The 22,344-nt window shown below is 50.4% G+C and overlaps 2 protein-coding genes across 3 annotated transcripts in view; one reads left to right on the top strand and one right to left on the bottom strand.

The window, feature by feature from the left end:
• Nucleotides 1-11,746, top strand: part of UBN1 (ubinuclein 1) — a 30,367-nt gene extending 18,621 nt beyond the window's left edge. Inside the window, exons 12-17 of one of the 2 annotated variants that reach the window (XM_065892654.1) lie at nucleotides 5,549-5,599; nucleotides 5,698-5,740; nucleotides 6,855-8,078; nucleotides 9,131-9,374; nucleotides 9,650-9,739; nucleotides 11,697-11,746. In XM_065892654.1, coding sequence (XP_065748726.1) covers nucleotides 5,549-5,599; nucleotides 5,698-5,740; nucleotides 6,855-8,078; nucleotides 9,131-9,374; nucleotides 9,650-9,739; nucleotides 11,697-11,746 — 1,702 coding nt within the window. The remainder of the gene's footprint in view (nucleotides 1-5,548; nucleotides 5,600-5,697; nucleotides 5,741-6,854; nucleotides 8,079-9,130; nucleotides 9,375-9,649; nucleotides 9,740-11,696) is intronic. The other variant, XM_065892655.1, reaches the window with a different exon arrangement.
• A 3,130-nt stretch (nucleotides 11,747-14,876) lies between these two features.
• Nucleotides 14,877-22,344, bottom strand: part of PPL (periplakin) — a 57,678-nt gene continuing 50,210 nt past the window's right edge. The window contains exons 19-24 of the mRNA XM_065893210.1: nucleotides 21,992-22,185; nucleotides 20,541-20,691; nucleotides 19,708-19,791; nucleotides 18,885-19,001; nucleotides 18,293-18,385; nucleotides 14,877-17,534 (exon numbers count right to left, since the gene is read on the bottom strand). Of these exons, the coding sequence (XP_065749282.1) occupies nucleotides 14,877-17,534; nucleotides 18,293-18,385; nucleotides 18,885-19,001; nucleotides 19,708-19,791; nucleotides 20,541-20,691; nucleotides 21,992-22,185 (3,297 nt within the window). The remainder of the gene's footprint in view (nucleotides 17,535-18,292; nucleotides 18,386-18,884; nucleotides 19,002-19,707; nucleotides 19,792-20,540; nucleotides 20,692-21,991; nucleotides 22,186-22,344) is intronic.

Raw genomic sequence — 22,344 nt, 5'->3', positions numbered from 1 at the left:
TTCTCACAATTTTGTTAGTTTTCCAGTTTTCCTTTTGTTATTGATTTCTAACTTCATCCCATTGTGTACAGAGAAGATACTTTTTATGATAGCTGTCTTTTATTTGTTTATTTTTTTAGCATCTTTATTGGAGTATAATTGCTTTACAATGTTGTGTTAGTGTCTGCTGTATAACAAAGGGAATCAGCTATATGTATACACATATCCCCATGTCCTCTCCCTCTTGCATCTCCCTCCCACCCTCCCTGTCCCACCCCTCTAGGTGGTCACAAAGCACCAAGCTGATTTCCCTGTGGATAGCTATCTTTTAAAATCTACTGAGAGTTCATTTGTGGCCTCACATATGGTTTATGCTGGGAAATGTCCCATGTGCACTTGAGAATGTGTGTGCTGTTGTTGTTGGGTAGAATGTTCTGTATCTGTTGTTGGGTAGAATGTTCTGTATCTGTATCTGTCCAGCTTTTATTGTAGAACTGTTTATTTCTCCCTTCAGTTCCATCAGTTTTTGCTTCATATATTGTATTTTAATGGTCTGTCAGGTGCATGAATGTTTATAATTGTTATATCTTCTTGCTGTATTGAACTTTTTATTAATATATAATATTTTTCTTTATCTTTTGTAACCTTTCTTGATTTAAAGTCTACTTTGTCTGATATTAAGATAGCCACCTCTGCTCTCTTGGTTATTACTTGCATGGAGTATCTTTTTCCATCCTTTTACTTTTAATCTGTTCTTGTCTTTGGATCTCAGGTCTTTGGCTCTTTTTTTTTTTTTGGGGCTGCGTTGGGTCTTCGTTGCTGCACATAGGCTTTCTCTAGTTGTGGTGAGCAGGGGCTACTCTTGGTTGCAGTGTGCAGGCTTCTCACTGCAGTGGCTTCTCTTGTGAGGTGCGTGGGCTTCAGTAGTTGCAGCATGTGGGCTTAGTAGTTGCGGCTTGCAGGCTTATTAGTTGCGGCACACGGGCCCTAGATTGTGTGGGCTTCAGTAGTTGTGGCGTGTGGGCTCTAGGGCACGCAGGCTCAGTAGTTGTGGCTCACAGGCTCTAGAGTGCAGGCTCAGTAGTTGTGGCACACAGGCTTAGTCACTCCATGGCATGTGGGATCTTCCTGGACTAGGGATCGAACCCATGTTCCCTGCATTGGCAGGTGGATTTTTAACCACTGCGCCACCAGGGAAGTCCCAGGTCTTTGGCTCTTGTATAGCATATAGTTAGATCATGCGTTTTATCTTTTCTGCCAGTCCCTGTCTTTTGATTGGAGTGTTGAATCATTTACATTTAAAGTAATTACTGGTAAGAAGGGACTTACTTCTGTAAGTTGATCAACATAACAAAAAACTCTGCCCCCTTAACAGCTCTGCTGCTGTCACAAAAGTACATTTTTATACGCTGTGTGCCCCAAAACATAAACTAATAGTTTTTTAAATGCCTCCTAAGTTTTGTAGAAGACAAGATGTGGAGTTACAAACCAAAGTTACAGTAATAATAGCTTTTAAACTAATTTTTAAAAAAAAATATTTTATTTATTGGCTGCATCGGGTCTTAGTTGCAGCACACTGGATCCTCGTGGCACACGGGCTCTTTGTTGTGGCACGAGGGCATTTCTCTAGTTGCGGCGTGTGGGCTTCTCTCTAGTTGTGGCACACAGGCTCCAGAGCACGTGGGCTTTGTAGTTTGTGGCACGCGGGCTGTCTAGTTGAGGTGCACGGGCTCAGTAGTTGCAGCACGCTGGCTTAGTTGCCCTGTGGCATGTGGGATCTTAGTTCCCCCATCAGGGTTCGAACCTGTGTCCCCTCCATTGGAAGGTAGATTCTTAACCACTGTACCACCAGGGAAGTCCCTTAAATGAATTTTTTTTCTTTAAATGTATTAGTCTCTTAAATGATGTAGAAAACAAAAAGTGTGGTTACAAACTATTGTTGTTATAACACTAGCTTTTCTAATGGTCATGTATTCACCTTTTTGAGATCTTTATTTGTGCATGTAGCTTTGAGGTGCTGTCTGGTGTCCTTTCATTTCACCTTTAGGACCCTTGAGCATTTCTTACAGGGTAAGTTTTTTTTTTTTTTATAAATTTAATTTATTTTTACTTTCGGCTGTGTTGGTCTTTGTTGCTGCACGCAGGCTTTCTCTAGTTGTGGTGAGTGGGGGCTACTCTTCCTTGCGGTGTGCGGGCTCCTGATTGTGGTTGCTTCTCTTGTTGCGGAGCACGGGCTCTAGGCACACGGGCTTCAATAGATGTGGCACGCGGGCTCAGTAGTTGTGGCTTGCGGGCTCTAGAGCACAGGCTCAGTAGTTGTGGCGCATGGGCATAGTTGCTCCATGGCATGTGGGATCTTCCCGGACCAAGGCTTAAACCCCTGTCCCCTGCATTGGCAGGCAGATTCTTAACCACTGTGCCACCAGGGAAGCCCTACAGGGTAAGTTTTTGATCATGAACTCCTTCAGCTTTTATCTATCTGGGAATGTCTTAATTTGTCCCCCACTTTTTTTTTAATTGAAGTATAGTTGATTTTATCTCCCCCACTCTTGAAGGTCAGTTTTGTCAGATACAGGATTCTTGGTTGACAGTATTTTTCTTTTAGTACTTTGAATATATCAGCCCACTGTCTTCTGGTCTTCAGAGTTTCTGATGAGAAATCTGCTGATAATCTTGTTGAGGATCCCTGTGTGTGATGATTCAATAATATCTGGGTGCTTTCAATATTCTCTCTTTGCCTCTGGCTTTTGAAAGTTTGATTATCATGTGTTTTGGTGTGGGTCTTTTTGAGTTCATCTTACTTGGAGTTTTTTTAGCTTCTTGGATGTTTATATTCATGTATTTACACTTACATTGTTTGTTTTCACATTTGGAAAGTTTTCAGCCATTATTTCTTCACTATTCTCTGTGCCCCTTTCTCTGTCTTCCTTCTGGGATGTCCATGCTGTGCTGGTGTGTGCTTGTCTGCTTGATGCTGTCCCACAGTTCCCTTGACTCTGTTCACTTTTCTTCAGTCTTTTCTTTCTGTTCCTCAAACTCGATAATCTTCATTGTCCTGTTTCACATTCACTGTTTCTTTTTTCTGCCTGCTCAAAACTGCCTTTGAATCCCTCTACTGAATTTTTTTTGTTAATTAATTAATTTATTTATTTTTGGCTGCGTTGGGTCTTCATTGCTATGTGCGGGCTTTCTCTAGTTGTGGTGAGTGGGGGCTACTCTTTTGTTGCGGTGTGCAGGCTTCTCACTGCAGTGGCTCCTCTTGTTGCGGAGCACAGGCTCTAGGCGTATGGGCTCAGTAGTTGTGGCTCACGGGCTCTAGAGTGCAGGCTCAGTAGTTGTGGTGCATGGGCTTAGTTGCTCTGTGGCATGTGGGATCTTCCCGGACCAGGGCTTGAACCTGTGTCCCTTGCATTGGTAGGTGGATTCTTAACCACTGCGCCACCAGGGAAGCCCTGATTTTTTTTTTTAATATTTGTTTTATTTATTTTACTTTTGGCTGCATTGGGTCTTAGTTGCAGCATGTGGGACCTTCTTTGAGGTACACAGGATCTTTGATGCACCACGGGCTTCTCTCTAGTTGTGGCGAGCAGGCTTAGTAGTTGCAGCACACAGGCTCTCTTATTTGTGGCGCACAGGCTCCAGAGCGCGTGGGCTCTGTAGTTGTGGCATGCGGGTTCTCTAGTTGCAGCTTGCATGCTCATTAGTTGTGGCACGTGGCCTTAGTTGCCCCATGGCATGTGGGATCTTAGTTCCCCGATCAGGGATCAAACCTGCATCCCCTGCATTGGAAGGTGGATTCTTTACCACTGGACCACCAGGGAAGTCCCCTCTACTGAATTTTTCACTTCAGTTATTGTACTTTTCAGCTCCAGAATTTCTTTTTGGTTTCTTTTCAGGTTTCCTGTCGCTTTATGGATATTTCCATTTTGTTCACATGTTATTTTCTTGACTTTCTCCACATCTTCCTTTAGTTCTTTGAGCATCTTTAATACAGTTGTTTTTGTCTAGTGTATCTGCCATTTGGTCTTTTTTTTAAAAATTAATTTTATTTATTTATTTTTGGCTGCATTGGGTCTTCGTTGCTGTGCAAGGGCTTTCTCTAGTTGTGGTGAGTGGGGGCTACTCTTCATTGCGGTGTGCGGGCTTCTCGTTGCTGGGGCTTCTCTCATTGCAGAGCATGGGCTCTAAGTGCGTGGGCTTCAGTAGTTGCAGCACACAGGCTCTGTAGTGTGGCTCATGGGCTCTAGAGCGCAGGCTCAGCAGTTGTAGCACTCGGGCTTAGTTGCTCCGTGCTGCCATTTGGTCTTTTTCAGGGACAATTTCTGTTGATTTGTTTTTTCTCCTTTGAACAGGCTGTATTTCCTGTTTGTTTGTATGCCTTGTGAGTTTTTGTTGAATACCAGACATTTGAATCTAATATTGTGGTAACTCTGGAAATCAGATTCTCCCACTTACATAGGGATTGCTTTTTTTTATATACTGTTTTTGCTTATTGGTTGTTGTTGTTGTAGGCTGTCGCTGTGTTGAGGATCAGCGTGATGTGTGAACTTAATGTGTTACTCTTAGGTCATTTCTGAGCTTTTTGCTGGCACACGCAGTCACTTTCTAATTTTTCCCATGTAGGTAGTTTTTGTTTTTTTTTTTTTAATGTCTGACACCAGAAAGGGGAAAATCAGAAAAAAAAGGAGGTTAAAAGGTGGTGCCAGCCCTTTAAATCCCCTGGCAGTCACTTCAGCCTGAGGTGCAACAACAACAGCTGTGTGCACCTCCCACCTCTGTGATCAGAAGCAGTGATCAGCCATCAGAGCACAGATTCCCTCATCTCTGGAGACCAGGGTCCTTTTTGCCCATGCTTGTTTCCACAAGCTGTGTGCAAGCTGCTCCAGGAACACCTGCACAGGCCGCTGGGTGGGGGATGGACAGCTGCTACTATGTTGAGACCTGAAATTAACCACAGTTTACTCATCTAAGTCTTCCCCTGGAAGTTGTAAGCTTTGAACAGCCTCTAGAGTTACCGAATAGTTCCGTCAGATGGATTCTGCCAGTGTAGTGTTGTCCAGGTGGGCAGACCATTCCTGGTGCTTCCTAATCAGCCGTGTTCCCAGGACCCTCCCCTTGGAGCTAGTGAATGTTCTTGGTTGGGCAGGCCTTTTCTTGTCTCAGTGTCCTTTTAAATAGAATTGCTCTTGTCACTTACAGATTGGACTCCTGAAGGTACATAGGGGAGGGCATAAAGAAATTTTTGTTGTTTATCTGGGAAAAGATAATGCCATGGGTCACTTCACATTTTTACTTTTGGAGAGAGATGAGAATAAGCAGTAAGGAAAGTGCTCGTGACTTTAGGGAAAAATCACTATGACAGGTTTGGGGGCAGACCCATAGCTTGTTTTGGTGAATTCTAGCTCCTTGGCTTTCAGGTGGCCAGTGCAGCTACTAAGGCCCTCTCACCAGCCCACTGACATTTAATGAGTGACAGCCACTGAGTACCAGGGAGGTGACGAGGCTCTGGAAGCAGAGTCTGCTTTCAGGGGGCTTGTGCAGACTTCCCAGTGTTCTCTGTTTGTTCCAGGACTCTGTTTAAGGAGAGCAGACGAGGCCATGGGCACCTGACGTCAATCCTGTGAGTGTCTCAGTGTTTTCACTTGTCAGGACTACTGGCATTTTTATCTCCTTCGTGGATCTCCTCTGAACCTTTCCTGTGTTCATTCCTTTGAACAGGGCCAAGAAGAAAGTAATGGCCTCTTCCAAAATGAAGATGAAGGTGAGTCAGCCTGCCCAGGTCACATGTCATCTTTTCTCATCTCTCTGCAGCCATGCTCCTGGCAGCTCATTGAACTTTGCTGGTCTTGTAGATAGCTCTTTGGGATTAGGTTGTACCAAGAGGCAGCCTGGCCCACAGGAGTGGCCTGGGGTCGACGGCAGAGACCTGAGTCAGGCCACTAGTGCCCTTCAGCCCCAGTTCTAGGAAACAGCACCCACCTGGTCAGTTCCTGGGGTCATTGCGGGGTCAAGTGAGGTCCTCCTGACAGCCCTCTGAGGAGTGATGAGCTCTTGCAAATGTGAAAGTGTCACATTGTGAATTGTCCTAATCTCTTATGGAAGAGCACCATCCTAGTGAAGAGCAGGTGAGCCTGGATCTGCACCGGGCAGGGCGGGAGGCTTTGTCCAGTTGACTAGCAGACATGGAGGGGAGTGTGACGGTTGGAAACTAGAGACTGTGAGATGACTTTGATGTGGCAGAGATCTCAATGTAGTAAAAATTGCCATTTCACCAAAATTCTTGCCAGTTCCTGAGGCTTTGTAGTGCACTTCACCATACCTGAACAGTCCGAGGGAACAAGCATGCAGATCAGTTATTCCTAAGAGTCTGTTGAGCTCCTCCAACATCCTTAAGACTCACTGCACCAAGTGCTCGGGAGGCGGGAGTGACAGGACAGACCCCGTTCCTGAGCCCACGGAGGAGACAGGTGCCGGGGAAACCAAGGAGGGAAAGAAAACTAAGGCAGTTCCCCTGCCCCATGTCATTTTCTGATTGTGGCTAGGAGCACTGAGGTAGTGTGAGGGCCAATAGGGAGAACATCTCTTTGCTCGAGTCTTGTAGTTTTTCAGAAACAGAGCGAAGAGTTTCCCTGTGGAGGTGTGTGTGCATGCCTGGGTCAGCCCAGCCCCAGCCCCAGGCGTGGGCAGAGGGTGGCGGGGTTGCGGCATTTCCAAGTTCACACATGCCTGGCACCTGCTCCTTTCTTCCCTGGCTTTGTGATCACACAGGAAAGCCCGCTGGTTTGTCTTGTATTCTCATGCGTATGTCCTGTCAGCAGGGCCAGTGTTGGCATCTTTGGACATTTGTAAACATCGGCCTTTCTGCTTTCTTTTAGGAATCATCGACTAAGCCTGATAAAAAGGTTTCCGTCCCATCAGGCCAGATTGGCAGCCCCCTTGCTTTGCCTTCAGAACACCTGGGAGGAGGCCTGAGCATTGGGGCTGCAAACAGGGAGCTCTCATCCCAGGCATCTGGCAGCCTTGCTAATCCTGCTCCTATCAACGTGGAGGACTCGTTGGATGGAGACTTGATCCGTAATTCGGCCTCCTCGTTGGAGGCTGTGTCCAAGGAACTGGCTGCACTGAATAGCAGAGCCAGCGGGAGCTCTGAGTTCACACTGCCTGCACCCTCAAAAGTGCCTGCAGAGAAAGTCGCAGCTGTTTTATGTACAGAAGAAAAAAGGAACTTTCCGAAGCCCAGCCCTTCTTCTGCCCCACCACCCTCTAGCTCTCTGCAGTCACCCCTCAATTTTCTGGCTGAACAGGCTCTGGCACTGGGGCAGTCCTCTCAGGAGAAAAAACCAGAAAGTTCTGGCTACAAAGAACTGTCCTGTCAGGCTACCCTCAGCAAGGGCCTGCCAGAAGTGCAGCAGTCCAAAGCAAAGCACCACAGTTTGCCACGGACGTCTCACGCACCCCAGGCAGGGGCTCCTGTGCCCAGCCCCCTGGTCAAAGTCTTTCATGCAGGCACTCAACAGCAGAAGAGCTTCACCCCCCCAGCTCCGTTTGTCAGTAAGCTCCAGGGCCCAAAGCCTGCCTCCCCTCAGTGTCACCGTTCCCTCCTCCAGCTCGTCAAGACAGCTACCAAAAGCCAGAGCTTCCATCCTTCCACGCCAGTGTCTTCAGGAGGCACACCAGCCTCCAGCAGCAGCTCTCATAAGACCCCAGCCTCGTCCTCCACTGCCCTGAGCCATCCAGCAAAACAGCACTCAGCCAGCTCTTCAGGGCCGTCTTACAAGAACAGTCCCTTTGCCGGCTCTATCTCCAAGCATGGGGTTTCTTCTGGCAGCTCTTCCTCTGGAGGAGCACCAGTCCAGAGCTCTGCTTCTGGGAACCTGCTCCCTGCTGTGCAGCCTCCCTCCACAGGACAGTCCGCCAGCCGACCCATCCCAGGCTCTGCAGTGAAAAAACCACCTGTTTCCCAGAAGTTGACCCTGGTGGCCCCTCCAGGTGGTCCAAATGGAGATTCTAGTGGGGGGACCCAGGGAGTGGCCAAGTTACTCACCTCCTCCCTGAAGCCCAGTGCGGTGAGCAGCGTGACATCGTCTACCTCCTTGCCAGTGAGTACCTTGAAGCAGCCCTCCCCTTGTGGGCCTTGTGGGCAGGACTGCTGGCCTTGCTGTGGTCAGAGAGTGAGATCTGACGCTGAAGGTCAGGTAGGAACAGAGCCTGGAAATTGGAAGGAGGACTGGGCTTCCTGTTTCCAGGTTTCTACTTTTCTGGTGGCAGGACTCCCAGGCAGAGCCTGAAACTTCTCCTTGGGAGGACGAGTGGAGGGAAAGGACTGGTCAGCACCATGTTTGCGGGGAGGCTATGGATCTGGATGGCATAGAATGAGCTAGAAAACTTCCTTTCATAGCCTCCTGCCTGTCCATCTCTCCAAGCAAGTAAATGAAATGCATACTGTCTCTCAGATCATTAGTTATGTGGAGATATTCATGCCCTAGGAAGATCAGTACCTTCTAAGAATGATCCTTTGATTGGGTTTGGAAAGACTCTGTAGGTCAGACAAAGGCGATTTGACAGAGTCCAGTGGTTTATGAGGTTTGCCTGTAGGTGATTACAAGAAGTTTGGATGCAGGTTGGGAAAGTGAGAGCGAGCTTATTTTTTTCTCCATTTTTCCAATATATAAGACAATCATGTGGTTGCAAAGGACAAAACTGTAGAAAGGTGTGTGGAGCAAAGTTCCGCTTGCCTGTGCCCTCCTCCTACACCCCCGTAACTGTTCCTTAGTTTCCAGGTTTTTCCCGTTTCTTTCTAAAAACAAAGATTAGTACTTACAGATGTGTGTGTGTGTATGTTTTATGGATATAAGTATACACATACACGTATTCCTATATACTTATATTTGTGGGTATCCTTCCCTTTCTTTCTTGCACAAGGAAGGCATATTTAACACCTGCTTTTAAAAATGAACTCTGTTCTGGGAGCCCTTCCATGCCAGTTCACAGAGACTGTCTTCCTCCTCCCTTTGGGGCCGCAGTGGAGGGGGTTCCTTCACAAGGGGTGGCTTACGTGCATGTGTCCCCCCAGGTATGCTAACAGGTTTGGTTTGTGAGTGAGCTCTGTATGGGGATGGAGTGCTGATCCCTTTGTGTGCTTCCTCCCCAGAAAGGAACGAGTGGGGCTGTGCTGCTGACCAGCTCCTCACCCTTAAATCTACTGTCTTCATCCTACAAGGCAGGCAGCCCAAAGCTGCCTGGGGCCTTGAACTCGAATCCCTTGGGAATTATCTCCCAGCTCCCCCTCCACGTAATCTCCTTTAGTGCTGACTCCTCCGCTAAAGCAGGGGTCTCCAAGGATGCCATCGTCACAGGCCCTGCCCCTGGGACGTTCCACCACGGCCTCGGCCACAGTAAGTGTCTCCTTCCTCCCCACACTGGAGGTAAAGAAGGTGCCCCAGTGCCTCTGTGCGACCCACAGGTTCTGTTGTCATGTGCTGGGTTCCTGGTTTGTCTGGTGTGTGATCGTGGGCAGCCTTCCCGGGGACCCTGCTGAGCCACCCCCTTGGGGTTTCCATCCAGAACCAGTGCAGTAGGTCACCTGGGGCTCTGGAGCACCGAGGCTGCTTTCCACTCCTGTCTTCAATGAGTGTGCTTTGTTCTTCTCTCCCTTCCTGTTTCCTCTCAGGTCTCCTGGCTGGCTTGCACTCCAGCCCGCCCCGCGGAGCACCTCTCCCACACGCTGCCGTGTCTACCCACATCCCACAGAGTCTGCCAGGTAATTTCCAGGTGGTCAGAGTGCCACATGCACTGTGAGCCATTCCCCTCCCCCATCAGAGGCCTTGTCTGCTGCCAAGGACGTAAGTGTCTGCCTCTCGTTGTCACGTTGTGTGGGTTTGTCCTCTGAGGCTCGGCTCTGTGGGTACTCAGACTGAGGGACACAGGCTCTGTCTACCGCTGTGACATCTCCCGGGTCAGCCTTGCCCTCTGTGATCACAGAGGAAGTCATGATGGCCACAGGCATCATGGCTGAGGAGTTCCCCACCCATAGCTCAGCATTTCCTCTTTAATTAACAAAAACTAGAGGGGTAATGGTGCTGATTTCCCAAGGGCTAGTTGGGGCACTACCGGCCTTTAGGTTCACACTGCTACCCCTTCTAGGGGGTACCAGCTAACAGAAGACTCTAAATTTAGTTTAAGTAAAAGGGAAAGTCCAAGTAGCAGCAGCAGGTGACAGTGGCAAGGCTTCGGGAGGGACCCTTATCCTTGATGTCAGCATGTGTCCAGGAGAGGAGCAGCTTTCTCTTCAGTCCAGGTGTCAACGCAGAGATTTGGGATCACGACGTGACTGAGGCAGCGTTCCCTGGGTCTCCTCTCCATAGAGCAGTGCCTTTCAGAAAGGGACTGGCCTACGGCCCTAGGTTCATAGCTGTGAGAAGACGGCCCTGAGCCAGCACCTGCACAGTGAGTGGTCTGCCTTGCCCTGTCCTGGGACCTTGGCCCTTAGGCACACGTAATGCCGTACTGCTGGGAACCCTCACGGGATCTCTGTTTTGGCCTGCTGCTCTTCTTACTACTCTAGACCTGTTCCAGAAACGACCTGGGGGCTACATCGCTCAAGGGAGAGCCATTCTTGAGGAAGCCGAGCCTGGGTAGCCCTGGTGGACGGGTCCTGGGTAGATGTAAGGTGGGGAGCTGCCCAGCTGGATGTGCCTGGGACCTGTCGTGCTGAGAGCTTTGGCCCCGTGTCCGCCTCCAGATGTGCCGTGGGTCCCTGGCCCTGTGTCCTGAGGCTGACCCGTTCATAGTGACTGCTAGAGGCCAGCTGGGTGCAAGAATGGATTGTAAATCCCCAAGATGGAAATGTTGCTTTTTCAGAGAAAGAAACGGGGGTGCTAAGCCTGTATCAGCAGTTACTCCGTTTTCCTCTGGAGAAGCAGTCAGATGCAGGGACTCATTCCACAAGCTGGTGGTCACAGAGCCGTCCAGGCGAGAGCTTGTGGCTGCTGAAAGATTGCACTTTCTCTGCTTTCCGGAACACTCTTTCAAACAGAAAATAATTGAAGAGCCATTGAAAACATGACCATTGATCTGTGGTATTTTCAGCAAAAAAGGGAAAAGCGTTTTCTTGTACCATTTCCTACCTGTTTTTCCTCTGGGTGTTGAAACGCTATCTGAAAAGCATCTATGCTAAAACAGGCTATTTGAATATCTCTCTTTTAGACATTCTTTGCGTTGTAGGATTACATTGAGTGATTGTCAGTGAAAAGCTGTCTGCTTGTTCCAGCTGTGACTTGTATCTGCTTTGCTTTCTTTCCCACGTGGACTCAGAATGCTAGTGCCTTTGAGCTTGTCCTTTTAGGACCTGAGTGTCTTTGATGGTGTGGACGCTCACTGTGCTTTTCAGTCCTCACTATGGAGTCCGGCTCTGCCTGGGGATGACAGCTGTGGCTGAGAACTGGAGTGGCCCGTGTTGCACAGCAGAGCCGCGGTTCTGTGAACACGGTGCTCAGCCAGCAGCTGCCCTCCCAGTGCGCGGGACTCTGCACCACTGCAAGGAGCAGCACACTCAGATAACCTGCCAGCGTGTCTGGCTCCTTTGAGCCTTAGAACATTCAGTGTTCAGGGGCTTTTGTTATTTAAGAAGAGATCCTCTTGAGGTTTGGTTACTGCTGCCTTAAGGGAATCAGAGATCCTGAAAATCTTACGCTCTGTTTTTGCTTACTCTTTTTCAGATGCTTCTCAGCTTCATGGGAAAGGGCCCAGTGTACCACGGAAATTGTGACTTTCAAGGGAAAGGCTGGAAGCTGAACGAGTAGGTCTCGGAAGTCGGATAATAACTATGCTCTTTCTGCCATTGATTTTCTTCTGGAGAAGGCATGAGTGCTAAGTGGAGCGTCTCTTGGCATGTGTGATGTGCCTTCAGTTAGGCGAGCAGCCCTGTGCTTCTCTGGAGGCCCTGACCAGCCTGGTGCTCCAGGCCTCTCGCTCTGTTGCAGACAATCGTCGGAGGGGCAGCGCTAGGCTGGGGAGCGCGCCGGGTCGTGTTCAGAGCTCTGGTGGCGGGGCAGAGCAGGTGGTGCGGCGCACCTGTGCTTCACATCTGCCCGACCCCCTCACATTTGGTCAGAGTACCTCATGGCACCCTACTGGTCGGGGCTCCTTCTGGCCACAGTGGGCTCCCTGGATGGTCACGGTGTCCGTCCATCCTCAGGCTGTGTGCTCAACAGGACAAACCCAGGTAACATCACAGCTGGGAGATGTACCTTGTTCTTTGAAAAATACACCCAATGTGTGCTCATCGTGGGGGCCCGTCTCTCCACTGAACATGACAATGAAGCTCTTTTAGAGAAAAGACCTTTGTAGATTCAACAATTGTGGTAGGATTTTTAAAGACACTTATTTTTGGCTCAGTTTTCATCCTTACCATTAAATGCATTGGATAGAATGGGACTATTCTTCGCAAGTCATGTTGTTCCTAGGAAAACATAATTCCAGTGCCTTTATGGTGGAGCAGAATTAGACACACACCCATTCAGCCCTCTGAGTGGATCTCAGATGAAGACCTTTTTTAAAGATATGTCTGTATTTAAGACATAGTTTGAGTTTTTTATGGTTGCACATCATAATCTGTGCCGTCCTGACTTGAAGGTCATCTGGGCCCACAAATCCCAGGTCCCACCCCAGTTCAGCCAGGGCCCCCACTTTGTTTTTCCAGAGTTCATACAGGTGGACTGCAGAGCCTCAGAGCCCTTCTTCATCTCTTCGAGGGCCAAGGATATGAGGGGTTCCAAGTCGCAGGTAGACATTCCAGTTTATTTAAAAACTATTCTCAGGCAGAGCTGCAGGAACAGGCCTCTGTGAAGCATCTGCCATGTAGAAACAGGCCTGGAGGTCCTGGCTCTCCAGGCAGCAGGGCTATGCATTGACTTCAGGGTGACATGCTGACGAGCTTGGAGAGCACGTCAGAGACAGATTGGGACAGTTACCCGGAGCTCAAGTCATCCCACTGTTCCCACTCACCCAGTGGCTGCTTCACAAAGATTTTTACGGCACTTGCCTGTCCTGTGAAGTCTGAACTGACTGCTCTAGCTAAGTGATTTGTGATACGTTGAGAGTAAACAGCCTCCTCAGAATGTACGCCTGTGTGGAGACACGGGCAGCTCTCTTGGTTCCTGACTCCCAGGTTACAATGCTTGGTAACTCATGATTCACACAGAGTTTGCCTGGTTTCCAGGGGGAGCAAGACCTCTGCCAGCTAGTCGGCCAGGCCTGTGCTCTTTTTTACATAAAAACCAACATGTGTTTCACATTGGGCTAAGTGGATTCCTTATCCCTTTATTATATCTATTTTTTGCAACTTGGGTTTCCAGTTTACAGAATAGTCTTAGGTAGTAGCAAAAGAGCCAAAGAAGAGATTTGTATTGCTGAGCTCAGAGCCGTGCAGAGGCCGTCCGTGAACGCTGAGCAGCAGGAGAACACCCTGGTTCCCTTCCCTGCAGTGCTCCCTCCTCCCCGAGCACCACTGAGTGTGCGGCTGGAGCAGGATACCCTCATTCTTAGGAATCTAGTGATGCCTCTTGCCTCAGGGAAACGTTTCTTTGATGGGGAGTTTATGAGGTTTCTTTTCCTTGTTGATGCTTTATTTGTGGTAACGAAAGAGTGAATGACTTAAAGAGCCACGGCAAGGCAGGTCTGTTGGCGGAGTGGGCTCATGGGCCACGGCGCTGCAGGGCTTTCCTTGCCGGCGTTTCTTGGGTGTGAAAGGGCTGTGGCTTTCATGCAGCGACTATGTTGGTGTTGGGGGTGGTGTGGAAATTGTTAATCTTGTATAAAACCACCCAATAAATTGTTTCAAGGTTTCCAAAACATCATTTCTCATTTATTTCCTTTTACCATATTTGCAAGTAATTCTTTCTCCCATAGGAGCTGGTATGTAGGGAACATTCATTTTGGCTAAAAGCCAAGAGGGTGTTGGAGACTAAGCCTCACATGCAAAAGAGGAAGAAACACACCATGATATTAGAATCAAGCCACCAGGTGTTTATTTTTGCACTATTAAATAGAGTTCCCTATTACTTCCCATTTTCTTACATAATACGTGAGATACAGAGGACCCGAAATTTGTTTGGTAGAAAATCAACTGTGGAGTTTACTAAATGGCAATGAGATAATAAGCAGGACTAGGCACTGAATCTAAGGTTAACAGCAACACAGTCCACTAGGAAAGTACTTTAATTTCAAAACGTGAAACGTTCCCCAATGGTGCGTTTTCTTGGGACAGTATGGCTTGACAGTTAAGCTTCATTCGAGCACCAGGGTCAGATGCTGTTCTGGTTTCTTTGCGCCTTTTCTGGCATAGAGCCCAGATCCGTCTCCCCAGAAGGCCTCTGATGAAGAGTCGGCTGAGCCAGAATCCCGAGGGGTGTGAATGCAGGTTGCAGGCCTGGGGAGCTGTTGCTTTGCTGAAGCAGGGAGGCATTTCTGCCCTAGAGTTTCCCGTGCTGGGGTGTGGAGGTCAGTGCTGCATGGAGTGGGCTTGTCCACCCCAGTTGTTGGTCGTCGTGTGCTTTCGCAGTTTTCAGTTGCTTCCAGGTATTACACCTGGAAGGAGTCTGTTTATGGGACTGTGTGGGAAAAGGAGAAAGAAGAAGGGCACTGTGGGTTTGGATCATCGGGAGATGAAGCAGGTCACTCACCTGGTTGGATGATGGTTCAGCAGGTGCCTGTCCTGCTTGTGGTTGAGCTGTGCTCTGAGCAGCTGGGGGACACACGGGGTTCTGCACAGATTAGGAGCTGCACGGGTTCTGCACGGATTAGGAGCTGCACGGGGCCAGGGAGAAAAGATACCAAGGAGAGTACTGGGCAGGAGAGAGCCAGCATATGCTTCCAGGAAGGTGAAGGTGGGGCCGTGCCTACTTCTCCCCGGACACCAGGACGGCCAGCTCCTGGATGGACATATCCTTGTTGATGTAGCGGTCGTACTGGGCAGGGGTCAGTCTTCCGTTCTGTAGGGCCTCTTCGATGGAGAACTTCTTGCCAGACTTCCTGTCATGGATCACAGAGGACTCCCCGTTGGGACCCTTGACAGAGATTTCCTCCCAGTCGCACTCCTGGCTCCTGAGTTTCACAAACATGTTCCAGTCGATGAGGCCAGCCCGGTGGGCTTCCTCTGGGGACAGCTCGCGGCCCGAGTCAGGGTCGATGACCACGATGGAGCGCCTCAGGTGGTTCTCCCTTTGTTCCCGCTTGATGGCCACAGAGCTCAGGCGTCGCTGCAGCTCGTCGATCTCCAGGTCTTTGTCTCTAGAGAGCTGCCTGAGGTCATCCAGCTCCTGCTCCAGGGACCGGAGGCGGCAGTCGAGCTGCGCCCCAGGGTCTGCCGCCACCGGCATGCTCCTTAGGCCCTGCGTCTCCGCCACCGCCATCTCGATTTCGGACTGGAGCCTGCGGGCCTCGAGCTGTAGGCTCTGCCGCTCCAGCTGCAGTTTGTGGTTCTCTTCCCTCAAGAAATCCAGCTCCTTGGATGACTTGGAGTTACAGAACTCCAGCTCCGACAGCTTGGCCTCCAGCTGGCTCACCTCCGCGTCCAGCTCCCTCTTGCTGTGGCTCTCCACCTCCAGGCTGCTCTTTAGCTTCTGAATCTCCTGCTCGGTGTCACCTCTCTCCACCTGGATGCTCTTGGAGATGACCACTTTCTCCTTGACCTCCATCTTCTCTAGGTGCTCCAGCTTTTTCTTCAGGGTCTTGAGCTCATGCTCCAGGACCTGCCGCCGGTGCCGCTCTTCCTCCAGCTGCAGCGCGAGCAGGGTGTGCTCCCGGGCCTGCTGGGGGTCCTGCTGCAGCACCACCTTCTGCTTGAGGGTCACCTTTTCCCGGGCCTCCCCCTCCTCCAGCTGGGCCAGCTGCTGCTTCAGGTGCTGTACCTCCAGCTCGGCCTCCCTGCGTGTCTGCCGCTCGCGCTCCAGCTCCTCCAGCTGGCACTCCAGCTCTGCTCGCCTGCGCTGTAGCTGCTGCAGCTCCCCGCGGAGGCCATCGATCTGCTGCAGCTCCGCGTCGATGCTCTCGGTGAAGGCGTTCACCTCGGCCTGCAGGCCCGGCTCCTCCTCGTACCTGACGACCTCCTGCTGGACCATCTTCTCCTTCACCTGGGAAAGCTCCTCCTCCTTCTGTTTGATTTTTTCCTCCTGGGATGCCCTCTCTATTTCCAGATCCACTTGCTTCTTCTGTTCCTGTGACAGCTGGGCCCTCAGAGACTCCACTTCCTCTTTGGTCTGGGGGTCTTCCTGGAACTGCAGGATCTCCTGGACCACCTCCTTGGTCTGCACCTGGGGTTTGGCCTCTTTCAGGGACTGGATCTCCTGCTTCAGCTGGTAGATCTCCAGGTCACACCTTTCGATGAGTCTGGTCTTGTCGATGATCTCCTCCCTGAGCCTCTGAAGCTCTTTCTCCATCTCGGGGTCAGTCTTGTACTTGATGATCTCCTTTGTCACTTCCTTGACCTCCACCTGGGGGCCCCGACTCCGGAGCACCTCCAGCTCACTCTGGTAGCTCTTCAGCTGCTCCTCGGCCCCCCGGTACTTGCACTCCTGCTTGACCAGCTCCAGGCGGAGGTTGGCCACCTCACTCTCTGCCTTGGGGTCTGGCCGGACGATCTCCCGCACTTTTTCCTGCACGACCACTTTGGCATTTTCCTCCTCCAAGGCCCAGATCTTTCGGAGCAGCCCCGTTTTCTCCCTCTTGTTGGCACGAGCCTTGGCGGCCTCGTCCTCATACTGGCGTTTGAGGTCACCCACCTCCCTCTCGGTTGCCACATCCTTTTCCACCTTGAGCACCTCCTTGATGATGATCTTGCTCTCGGCCATGGCCCGCTCCTTCTCCAGCCTCTTCAGCTTGTCCTGGAGGAAGCTCAGCTCCTCCTCCTGCTTCTCCCTGAGCTGATGCTCCCGTTGCTGGTCCTCCTGCAGCTTCCGGAACTCTGCCTCCAGCTGGGGGTCATTCTGCAGTTTCACCACATCCTTCTCGGTGACCTTCTCCTGCACCTGGTTCTTCTCCTGGGCCAGGGCTGTGATGCGCTGCTGCAGGAGGAGCGCCTCTGCCTCCCGGGTGCCCTTCTGCCGCCGCAGCTCCTCCAGCTCCTCCCGCAGCCTCAGGACCTCGTTGGCCTGGGTATGGTCCGGCTCGATGCGCAGAACCTCCTTGACCGTGTACTCCTGCCCGCCGTCCCTGGCCTCCTGCTCCAGGGCGCACAGCCGCAGCTGCAGCGCCTCCAGCTCCTTCTGCAGCAGCTGGTTCTTGTGCTGCTCCTCTGCCAGGGTCTGCTGCGTCTGCTGGAAGCTCTCCTCCAGCATGGGGTCTGGCACCTTCTTGAGCACCTTCCTCACCACTGCTTCCTGTGGGCTCTGGTTCTGCAGGGTCCGGATCTCCTCCTGGGCTCTCCTGACCTCATTCTCCAACTGCTGCCTCCGCTCCGACTCCTCATCCAGCTCCCTCTGAATCTTCCACGTCTCCTCTACTCCGGAGCCCGGCTTGCCCCCGGGCAGGGCCTCATGGCTCATGCCTGCCTCAGCCTGCTGGGAAGGAGAAGATAGCGCAGGGTTAATTGCCGGACTTTGCACGGCCCGACCCCACCTGGCCACCCGCCAGAGGTCAGACTGCTTGTCCTGCGGTCCCTAGGGGACCCCCTCAGTACCGGGTTCACTAGAGTCCTAGGCTTCCTTTTGAAAATGGTAAAACAACTAGTTTAAATGCATCCGGGAAAATATTTTAAAACCACAGAAGAGTGTGAAGCAGAGGCTGTCTGTCACCACTGGTCCTGTTCATACAGGATACTGTCACCTTTGAGACACGTATATTTTTGCATGTGACACGTATTTATTTTTTCCACACTAACGGTGTTGCCTGTTCTGCACCCTGCTTGTTGCACTTATGAGAGAATCTGCAGCGGCACAGAGAGTGCTACCTCGTGTGACAGCTTCGTCATTTTCCATTGTGTGGACAGACCCTGGCTCAGTCGCACACCCATTGCTGGTGAATACTGAGTTGCTTCCGCTTTCTTAACTAGTACAATGTTGTCGTTAACGTTTTGGGCTTTTAAAAATAAGTTACCTTTTTCTGGGTACTCAGCAAATGTTTGAGGGATGGGACACGTAGGTTGGACTCACGTCCACAGGGGCACAGGTGTGGGCTGGCATCTGCACTGGCGCCACCCAACCCTGTTCGCAGGGGGACATGCCCACTGGTTCACAGGCTGCTTCTCTGAGGCACAGTGAGTCTTATTTCTCAGCTCTTGGGATAGTTTTGAGTAGAATGCCTTACTGAGATCCATTACCTGTCTCAGGAGATTCAGAGCAAACTCCAGATTCTGCAGCCTCTGTCTGTTGATGGCATTAACTTCCGTGAACTTGGCAGCAAGAGCCGTTTCCTACAGGAGAGCAGATAGGAGTCAACAGGCTAAGCAAAGGTAAGCTGGACGGTGTTTGCAAAGTTTGGCATTTGGGGAGAGAGGGAACCTTCTTGCCCCTTCCTACCTGGAGTTCTACTACAGTCTCATCTATAGGAGAGAAAACTGGATTTTGAGTCAGAAGCCTAAACCCCCAGCAAATGACCTTGAGCAGGTCTGTCTCTGAGCCTTAACGTGTTCGTGTGTGGAAGGAGCTGATAACATCGGCCCTCTGTGTGTGTGTACTTACTTAGGGGGAGCAGGGGGAGTCCGTGGCTCTGGCTCAGATAAACCCAACAGGCTGTCTTTCTAGGCATATCAAGGTCACCACCCCAGAATGAGTTATCTCCTCTTACTGAACCTGTTGGCACCCAGGAGGGCTCTTGGGCCAGTTTCCCTATTGTGTGTGCGTCTCTGAGGCCTGCATGCCATGCTCTCTGGAGCGAGGGAACCCCGAGAAGGCCTGGCCTGCAGAGCTCACCTCTTCCCTCACTTTGGTGGCAGGGGACTGGAGCCTGGCCCTCTTGCTCATGTGGCTGCTTCTTCCATTCTCCAAGTCAAGGAGGGACCTGAGTTTCTCTGCTTCCAACTCATAGTCCTGCGTGAGACAGACATGGCAGAGGGCAGACAAGAGCAGGTGAGACCAAAATGTTCTTGTGCCCCTTCCAGCTGACTGCAAAGGTCTTCTGCTCAGCCACACCCTGTTCTGCCTGCCAGGAGGTTTTGAGAACCATAGATCCATCAGTGGTACGTACCTACGTCCCTGAATAACGTGCGACGAGAAAAAGTAGGCCCACAATCCCCCTCCGTCCCCAAAGCATGCTCCTTCCAGGCCTTCGCCTGGCCTAGAGACCATGGCATTCTGCTTTCTTCATTGAACTCTGTACCATAAGAGTTACGGCTTTTCTCATGTTGCCTCCTCCTAATCCTCCTGTGGATCAGTTTGATGACTTTAACATCCATTGTGTGGTCAGGTGATAATTTACTAGCTGTTCCTCTGCTATTGGACATTTAGGTTATTTCTAGTTTGTCTGTTTTGCTATTGTAAATAATTCTGTTGTACAATGATTTTGTTAATCCCACATTATTATTATTTCATATTTTTTCCTTTAGGATAAATTCCCCCAGTTACTGCTTTACAGTAGAAAATCCTTTTCTGGTATTCGATGCCCAGTACCATCTTGTTTCCCAAAGGCCTGTGCCGGTTTGCGTGGCCGCCAGCAGTGCCTGAGGACACCCCGCCGGACCAGCTGGTGGGAAGAGGCCCTGCTGCTTTACACTCTGGGCAGGGTGTCACGTCTCACCTTGACAGCTTGCTGGTACTGCTGGGAGTGGGCGTAGACTTTCTGTACTTCCTCTTCCCTTCTTGCTATCTCATCTAGCAGGTTCTGTAAAACAACAGAGACTTTGAAAACCAAAAATTAAAAAAAAATCCAAAACCTAGAGTAGCTGGATTCCTTGGAGTCTGGAATTCTTCCGTAGCACAAAGTATAAGGAATGGCTTCCCTGTTTACATTTGTTTGTTACAAAAGGCAATTCTAAGGCCCTGTGAAGAAGGGCCAAGAAGATAATCATCTTTGGCAGGAAAGTTGTGTTTCCTGAGTGCATCGAAATGTCAGGCACTGTTCTAGTATCTTTCTTAGATTATCTCACTGAATCTCCCAACATCCTGTGAGATAGGCACCGTCCTCACCTCCTGTTTAAGAACGGGGAAACCCAGGCACAGTGCGGCACAGTGACTGGCCCATGGGCGCATGGCTAATGGGGGTGGGAGCAGGATTTGAGACCAGGCTGTTGGGCTTCCTGTTCCTCGTCCTTCACGCCAAGGCCCTGCTGCCTTCTGGGGAGCCAGCACTCTGGGCTTTGGAAATGGGTTTTTCCCCGAGGGCTCCCCTGTGTCCCTGTAGCTATTTGCTTATTTAGCTGGCTTGCATGGAGTGTCCACTCTGGGCCAGGCCCTGTGCTGGGCACTGAGGACGGAGAGGTGAGGGAGACCCCGTCCTTGTTGTCAGAGACTCGGGTGCTGGGAGCCCGCCTGGCCAGGACCACTGCCAGGCCCCCGTCCATGAAGGGGCTTGCTAACCTCTGACCCCCCCTTGTGACCATCCTCCTGTGAACGCGGAAGTGGCCTTCTCACCTTCTGGTTGTTCAACTTGGTCTCCATCTGGCCGAGGCCGTCTGTCTCCTGGGGCTCGTAGCTGGGGATGTGGGACAGGAACTGCAGGAGGCGGTCGCGGCCACTATAGAAGGCGTCGTGAGCAGCCCGGGTGCTCTGCAGGCTCTGGACCCTGTGGGGCAAAGCCCGTCAGGCCTTTGAGCTCTCAGGTCTCACTGAGAGCTGCCTGCCGTCCCTTTTTAAAGAGGTCATCAAAAGTAATTTAACTGGAAATAACCTAAACGTTCACCAGGAAGGGAGTAGTTAGATAAATTATGGAATATTGTGTTGGAATACTGTGAGGCCTCTGTAAAGCACAGGGAGGCCCGCCTGTGTGGACTCACAGGGATGCCCACTGTGAATTCTAGGACCTAAATAACTCATGGATCCAAGGGGAAATCACAAGGGAGGTGAGGAAATCTTTTGAACTCACTGAAAATAAAAACATCAAAATTTGTGGGACACAACAAAAGCAGTGCTTAGTGGGAAGTATGTAGTTTTAAATGCTTAGATAAGAAAAAAAAGAAAGCTTTCAAATCAACAATCTAAGCTTCTACCTTAAGAAAGAAAAAGAAGAGCAAATTGGACTTAATGTAAGCAGCAGTAGGAAATAATAATGAGCAGATGTCAGTGAAACAGGAAACAGGAAAACAGGAGAAAGATCACTGCAACCAAAGCTGGTTCACTGAAACCGTCAATAACGTGATAAACCTCAAACATAATGATTAGGGGGACAAGAAGAATAAACGGATACAACAGAAGAAAATACAACATCAAGAATGAGAGAGAGGACATTCCCTCAGATCCTGCAGATAGTCAAGGATAAGAGAATATTATGAACAATTTTATGCCAATAAACTCAACAACTTGATGAGATGGACAATGCGTCCTTGAAAGACACAAACTTCTGAAGTTGCTCAAGCATTAGATGACCCAAATGGTCCAATATCTATTAAAGAGGTTGAATTTGTAGTTAAAAACCCTCTTACACACAAAAAAACAAATTGCAGGCCCAGATGGCTTCAGTGGTGAATTCTTTCAAGCATTTAAGGAATTAATACCCAGTCTACACAAACTCTTCCAGAAAACAGAAGAGGAGGGGGGAACACTTACTGACTCATCAGGCTGGGAAAATATACGACAGGGAAAATAGCAAGACACACTGTATGTGGTGTGTTGTCATTCGTACATTAATTACCTACCCCAGCTCATACAGAATGTTTTTGGAAGGACACACAAGAAACTGGTAGCAGTGCTGATCTTGGAAGAGTTTGGTCATTATAATCCCTTTGTGTATTTTATCTTGTATATATATTGCTTTTTTCAGAAAGAGGAAATTATTTAGAAATCAAACAGCCTTCAGTGTTGTCTGCAGAAATCCCACTTGGTTGCCTTAAGGCAGACTAAGCCAAGGGCCCCCGCGGTCCCCTCACCTGAGCTCCACCTGCTGGCAGAGGTTGTCAAAGCGCTGGCGCAGCTTGTGCACCTCGGCCTCCTGGCGCTCCAGGTCCGGGCAGTGCTCCTGGAAGCGGCTGGCCAGCGAGCCAGAGCACTGCTTGGCGGCCTGCAGATTCTGCTCCACCTCGCTGAGGAGGGCCTGCAGGGCCTGCAGCTCGGAGGCCATGGCCTGCCGGGGCAGAGAGGCAGATGGCAGGTGCTGTGGCTAGAGCTCCAGGGCCCGGGATGGTGCTACCCAGAGCTCTTGGGGCTGCCTGCTTTTAGCGGGTGGCAGGCCTGGACCTGGGCGGGGACCGGTGGTTTGCCTCTTGAGTTTCTCCTCAAACCC

The sequence above is a fragment of the Phocoena phocoena genome, chromosome 15, assembly GCF_963924675.1.
Source record: "Phocoena phocoena chromosome 15, mPhoPho1.1, whole genome shotgun sequence".
Classification (NCBI taxonomy): domain Eukaryota; kingdom Metazoa; phylum Chordata; class Mammalia; order Artiodactyla; family Phocoenidae; genus Phocoena; species Phocoena phocoena.
The sequence above is the reverse complement of the archived record's forward strand: the minus strand, read 5'-3'. Positions and strand labels throughout refer to the sequence as shown.